The 7,370-nt window shown below is 39.3% G+C and overlaps 1 protein-coding gene across 1 annotated transcript in view; it reads left to right on the top strand.

Moving 5' to 3' along the window:
• The window catches only part of foxj3 (forkhead box J3), a 99,271-nt gene that overhangs the window by 76,685 nt on the left and 15,216 nt on the right, over window positions 1-7,370 (top strand). Inside the window, exons 3-4 of the mRNA XM_037678742.1 lie at window positions 4,528-4,611; window positions 5,847-5,948. Coding sequence (XP_037534670.1) covers window positions 4,528-4,611; window positions 5,847-5,948 — 186 coding nt within the window. The remainder of the gene's footprint in view (window positions 1-4,527; window positions 4,612-5,846; window positions 5,949-7,370) is intronic.

Below are 7,370 nucleotides of genomic sequence, written 5' to 3'. Positions count from 1 at the left end.
ATATATATATATATATATATATATATATATATACACAATTAAAAAAAAATTGAAAAATGTATTTTGAAATAACTAAATGTGATAAATTTCAAGTGAGTACAGTACTCTGGCAGAATTCACAGTTGAAACATTTTTGGGGTGTGCGTGTCATGCTCTCCCTGGTAGAAAAATGTTGTCTTTGAATGGCTACCAGGGCTCTGACAGTCTGGAAATGGACAGAATGCACCTTATCTTTTATGAGCTTCCCACTCTCGCATAAATGGATAAAGGGGGGGGATAAATAGTTTTTTTTTCTCTCTCAACGCTGACAGTAAAATTAAGATCAAGAAGAGTCAAGTTAGACTGGTGTTGAAAACCAGGGCATTTCCAGTATCTGTTATCCCCAAAACATTTAAGATTACATTTGTTGCTTCCTCATCCACTTATTAAAAAACAAAAAAACAACCTCATGTTAATTTGACATTTGAATTTTAGTTTGCTATTTCAGCCTATTTACTTTACAATCTTAAGCAACATCAACCTGATGAGATGCTTCTCTGATGGGCCGTGTTGCTCAGGAGGAGGGAAATTATAGGTCTATATTTACCATGATGGCGTGCATAGGCCCAATCATATGTAGCCTAACCTAGATATCATCCCTGCACTGTCAGAGCACACTGTATGTACGCTCAGGGAACAACACACACACACACGTATGAAGAGCTATGCCAGGCTGTGTAGACGATGGGGACTGAATGCTAATTTCATGTTTTGCTGTAATCCTCTGATATTGACACTCCTGGGAGCTGCTCCACTAAATACAAAATAATCTATTGCTGTATGGATCCCATTCCAAATGCATGGCCAACATGCTTGCATCCTTAATGTTTAATTTGGAATTTTCCTCACTCCCCCCTGCTCCCCCGAAGACAACTTCAAAGCGCAGCTAGCCGGTCTTGATATGTTGCATCAATATTGTAATGTGGCAGGAATATGAGAACTGCTGGTTGCAAGAGATATGAGAGTCATGTCGCTCTGTCTGTCTCTCTCTGAGATCGTGTAAGAGATGACAGTCAGTATTAAACAGATGCACACCTTCACCACCTTGAAGGTAAGAAATGCAGCGTATGAAAGTTACCGGTAATAATCTCCATTTTTAACATGCCCTATGTCTCGATATGGTCGTTTTTTTCTTTCCTGAATTTACATTAAAAAGAGGAAGCAGATGATGTAATTTATGTTAATCTATGAAAATGATCTGTGCCATTTATGGGAACAGAAGAGGCAGTTCACATCTGTTATTAGTATCCTTTTTTAAGGTCTTTATAGTGGCCTTTGTTTTGTGACTGCAGAGAATAATGTGGCTTAGCTCTGGTTTTTGCCCCAGACTCTATGGATACACTTGACTTGGCATTGCTTCAGAATATTGCCGTCTTTGTGAATAATTTAATGACTCTTTATATTTTTTTTCTTTTCGACTGCCAACTCTCTTGGGTTGAGAATAGAGAAACAGAAACTCCCTTCCCTCGAGAGTAAACTTGGTCTTCTTAGTCTCAATTAAACAAAACTCCAACCAGCCTGGCTTTGTCTGTGTGACACAATATTTAGAAACATTTATTTCTACTCGTGTTTATTTTGTGCACTTTAAGAAAAAAAAAAAAAAATATATATATATATATATATATTTCTCATAGTTTCATTTATAATTTTTGTGAATTCTTTAAATCCTTTATCTGCAACATACATTATATGAGCATATAGCGTCAATTTTTATTGTACTGAATTTTTTTTCTTTTGAGATGAACATTAATTGACCACAAAGTCTTCTAATATATAATTTTAATTTCCTTATAAATGTATGGAAACCATGGTGGTAGCAGCAGTCTGTGTAAAATGTAAAAACAACAGACTGACCAGTTTTACACAATAGCAAACCTTTGTGTTTGCTGCAGTTTTTGCAAAGCAAGCTTTTTCTATGTCCTGTCTGAATGTTTATACAAACCATATTCCAAAAAAGTTGGGACACTAAACAAATTGTGAATAAAAACTGAATGCAATGATGTGGAGGTGCCAACATCTAATATTTTATTCAGAATAGAACACAAATCACAGATCAAAAGTTTAAACTGAGAGAATGTATCATTTTAAGAGAAAAATCTGTTGTTTCCAAATTTCATGGCGTCAACTAATCCCAAAAAAGTTGAGACAAGTCCATTTTTACCACTGTGTGGCATCCCCCCTTCTTCTTACAACACTCACCAGACGTCTGGGGACAGAGGAGACCAGTTTCTCAAGTTTAGAAATAGGAATGCTCTCCCACTCATGTCTAATACAGGCCTCTAACTGTTCAATCATCTTGGGCCTTCTTTGTCGCACCTTCCTCTTTATGATGCGCCAAATGTTCTCTATAGGTGAAAGATCGGGACTGCAGTCTGGCCATTTCAGTACCCGGACCCTTCTCCTACGTAGCCATGATGTTGTGATTGCTGCAGAATGTGGTCTGGCATTATCGTGTTGAAAAATGCAGGGTCTTCCCTGAAAGAGATGACGTCTAGATGGGAGCATATGTTGTTCTAGAACCTGAACATAGTTCTCTGCATTAATGGTGCCTTTCCAGACATGCAAGCTGCCCATGCCACAAGCACTCATGCAACCCCATACCATCAGTGATGCAGGCTTCTGAACGGAGCGTTGATAACAACTTGGGCTATCCTTGTCCTCTTTGGTCCAGATGACATGGCGTCCCAGTGTTCCATAAAGAACTTCAAATCGTGACTCATCTGACCACAGAACAGTCTTCCATTTTGCCACACTCCATTTTAAATGACCCCTGGCCCAGTGCAAATGGCTGAGCTTGTGGAGCTTGCTTAGAAATGGCTTCCTCTTTGCACTGTAGAGTTTCAACTGGCAACGGCGGATGGCCCGATGGATTGTGTTCACTGACAATGCTTTCAGGAATTATTCCTGAGTCCATTCTGTTATTTCCTTGACAGTGGCATTCCTGTTTGAGGTGCAGTGACGTTTAAGGGCCCGGAGATCACGAGCATCCAGTAGAGTTTTATGGCCTTGACCCTTACGCACAGCGATTGTTCCATATTCACTGAATCTTTTGATGATGTTATTTTTTTTTCATTTAGCCTTTATTTATACAGGTTAGTCTCATTGAGCCACGAGAACTCATTTTCAAGAGAGACCTGTTTAGGGAGCACATGGTGGGGGTTAAGGGCCTTGCTCATGGGCCCAGAGTGGGGCGAATGAGGGTGGGGGCAAGTGTGGGTGTTTCACCTACCCCACCCACAATTTTGATGTTGTTATGCACGGTTGATGATGATAACTTAAAAGTCTTTGCTATTTTACTCTGGGTAACACCATTCTGGTATTGCTGTGCTATCTATCTGTGCAACAATGGTGGAATTGGTGATCCTCTTACCATCTTGGCTTCTGAGAGACACTGACACTCTGAGAAGCTCTTTTTATACCCAATCATGTTGTCAATTGACCTAATTAGTGTTAATTGGTCTTCCAGCTGTTCATTATATGCTCAATTTCCTTTTGCCAGCCACTTATTGCTACTTGTCCCAACTTTTTTGGGATTTGTTGACACTGGGAAATTTTGAATCAACATATTTTTCCTTTTAAAATGTTACATTTAGTCAGATTAAACTTTTGATCTGTCATCTATTATATGTTACGAATAAAATATTGATATTTGCCATCTCCACATCATTGCATTCAGTTTTTATTCACAATTTTAGTGTCCCAACTTTTTTGGAATCTGGTTTGTACAATTTATCCTGTAAATATATATATTTTATCTTTGCAATAAAGGTTATATTAAAGGTGCCGATTGTACTTCTTTCCCAATTGAGATTTTATCAGTTGCCATATAAAATAAGAAAAATGTAATCGAAACCTGCAGATTTGTAGGGTTTTTTTTTTAACAATTTTAAGTGATACTCCTGTTAGCTTTTAGGAGTAGAACCATTGAAAATAAAATAAATGGGACTAAATGCAAATGTAAATTTTGCAGCTCGGTTGTAGAATTACCTGCAGCCCCAACTGGATTCTCCTCTATTAGCCTTGCTCAGACTTTAGAAAAGAGCATCACAGCAAGGCTAGCGCTGCCTCGATTTCTGGACTGAGATATTTGATCCTTCATCCTTGGCAAGAGCACTTGAAGTGATTTCAGTACCTGAGGCTAAGAAAGTACATCTTCAGGAAAGGCTTAGCATTTCACCTCCGCAGCTGCCCTCACCAGACTCATTTAGGAGTCACCACAGAGGAAGAATGCTGAACCTTTAGTATCAAAGCCCACCCACACACCCCACAAACTCTAAACAGTCAGCTTTCATCTCCAATAAAAGTTTAGACTGATAGGATAGACTTTTGCAGAGAAAGATCTGGTGTTCTGAATGTCAAGGAAGAAAAGTCTATTTTTGTTTAGACGATTTTTTTATTTATTTTTCATTTTTTGTATGATTTCATGCTTCATTCATACAAAGTTACTGTATGTTTATTCATCTAATTAGGTGTTTTGTTTGTCTGCAGGGATCCTATTGGGCTATTGACACCAACCCAAAAGAGGATGCCTTGCCTACCCGGCCGAAAAAAAGGCCTCGGTCTGGAGAGCGGGTGAGATTTTGCACAACCCAAGAACTCCTTTCTACACTTACTGTTTTTAGTTTAGTTTGTTTTTTTCTTTTCCAGATGTTATCTCTGCTTTTTGAAGTATTTCTCCAGGCTTTTACTTTTTATTTATTGCCTGAGATTTCTTATCTTTTGGTTCTTCTTTCCTCCTGCACTTTTCCAGTTTTATATCTGTGCCACATGCAGTCTAACAGAGACGCTTCCAGTGACAAGATGAGTTTATATCCAGACTTTATCTAATTGCCTCTCCCAGCTATCTGCTCATGAAGTGGTCTCTTTATGTTTAAACAATACCCTTGTCAACCATTACTGAGCATACATTAAAACGTTTTGCATACTTGTTAATTTTGTTTTAGGCAATTATCAATTATTGCACTGGTTACTCTGAGTAGGAGCTTAAGTTTTGTGTGACATTTGTCTACAGTTATCTAAAGCTGTACAGGTTTAACTGGCCTCTTCCTGGATGAAGACTAGATTCTTTTAAACCAATAAAGGAGGCTCACACTTTGTTTTTTCTATGCACGTACAATACTACAGAGACGATATAAAACTTTAAAATGTTGTTCACCATGTCATAATACAGCAATATTATAGAATTGTTTTTAGCAGGGACTTCTGCCATCAGTAAGTTGTGTTAAACAAAAGACGACACAGAGCAAAGAGTGTGTTTTCTGTTGTACACATGCTCTGTGCATGACCCCTCCCCCACTCTGATACTGTTTGCCCAAAAGGCATTCCATTAAGAGCCCAAGATACTGAAATTGAGAGTTTTTTTTTAAAATCACGTTTATGTTTATCGTGAATTAAAAAATTGGTATTGTTGGCATCCAATCCTCTTACAGTAAGCACTTTGTGGAGACAGGCATGGCAGAGTTATCTCTCAACAACAGTGTGCCTTTACTGCAACACCAGGACGTGCGTGCGTGTGTTTGTGTGTGTGTGTTTGTGTCTGTCTGACAAGGGAGGTAAAAGTGTGTAGCAGGGGCGTGTCTCCATCTTTTCAGAAAACACAGTTCAAGCCTGACCTAAATAAAGGTGCAGCTCTTGCATATGAAAATGGTTCCAGGTTGTTTTGCCATTACATTTGTTACTACCTTAACATTGGTTGTTTTGTTCAACCTGCAATAGTGAGATTGTGTGTTTGTAATAATTGGACATGGTTGATTTTTATTTTTATTTTTTTTCTCTGCCTCCACACCCTACCCCACCAACCTCCACAGGCTTCCACGCCATACAGCCTGGATTCTGAGTCTTTGGGGATGGACTGTATGATCCCTGCAAGTGCCTCTCCAACGCTGGCAATCAACACTGTGACTAACAAGGTACTACAGGCAGCCATCCAGCCTCCAGCTCCAACACACACCTGGCTACATGGCTGCACCCTGACCCCACCCACTCCTCCAACCACCTACAGCACCATTCCCCATTGAGAGAGGCACACTTTTGTGGAGGGGAGATACAGAGACGCACACACACGCTCACAAGCATATGCTCATGTGCCTAAAGCTTCTCTTCACTGCAACCCACACCAAAAAACACAACAATCTGCCCTGTTGTACCTTTTTCCTCTGTAACAACAGGCACCGAGCTACTGTAATCTTCTGCATCGAAATGCGACGCTCACACTGATACTGAAACCTCACACGTTCTTGCACACTTGCAACGAACCACTCTTCATGCTTCATGGGGTTTCTGTATTGGCACCTGAAGCACTGGCTGACACCCAGAGTCGTGCGTGCCATTCTGTGACCGCACCACAGGTGGTCACCCCTGCTGCTGGCTCTGTCTGCTCTCGTCTCTTTTTTCTTTACATCTGCAAAAGCTTAGAAGCACTTATACATCATAGAGCAAAGCTACAGGGACTGCTAGCTGTTAGCTTTGAGTGTGTGGCTCGCTCTGAAATTTAAATAGGCTTTTTAACCTTAAGCTCTCATCCTCTGGGCCCAGTGGGGGCAGCTCTCAGGAGCACTTTTAAAAAGCCTATAAGAGTCGCTTATTCATTTGCTGCAAGCACTACAAAAAACAGTTTAACATGAACGCTTGTGTTCATAGGAAACCTGAGTTAGTTCATGTGCATTGGGGGCTTATGAGTACGAAGCATAAGTCTGAGTATATGCCTGCTTATATCACAACCTGTGCGTACATGTGTTAAAGAGGGTTTTTGCTTGTTTTGACAAATGTCAGTCTACTAGCTGTAGGCAGTTTCTTTGAAGAAAAGAAATGGCAGCTTTTCACGTTACTGTAGCAGACAGATTCATAGATTTAAGTGTGGAGGAAGATGACCATTTTTCTTTCTGACTGTCACAAACTGTCCACAATAGCAATCTTTAAGAACCGTAACTAGATAATCAAGCTCCGATGTTAACTCTTAAATAATCAAAGTCAGAGTTTCTTTTTGTCATACGCATCACATGCGGTACATGTGGTGGAACAAAACTGTGTACACAGGGTCCCAGTTACATCCAACAAAAATATAAAATGTTAAAGAAAAACAGTAATAAGATCTAAGATATGAACTAAGAAAAACATTAACTAAAAATCAGAGGTGGAAAGAGTACTGAAAATTTGTACTCAAGTACAAGTACGGTTACACTGTTTAAATTGTACTCAATTACAAGTAAATATATTGGTGTTATAAAAATACTTAAGTAAAAGTACAAAGTGCTCTTCTCAAATCTAAAAAAAAGTTAAATCTGGTCCTCTGGACATTCAAAAAACAAAACAAAGCAAAACAAAAAAAAAAA

Source organism: Nematolebias whitei, chromosome 7, assembly GCF_014905685.2.
Source record: "Nematolebias whitei isolate Nwh7 chromosome 7, NemWhi1, whole genome shotgun sequence".
NCBI lineage: Eukaryota > Metazoa > Chordata > Actinopteri > Cyprinodontiformes > Rivulidae > Nematolebias > Nematolebias whitei.
The sequence above is the reverse complement of the archived record's forward strand: the minus strand, read 5'-3'. Positions and strand labels throughout refer to the sequence as shown.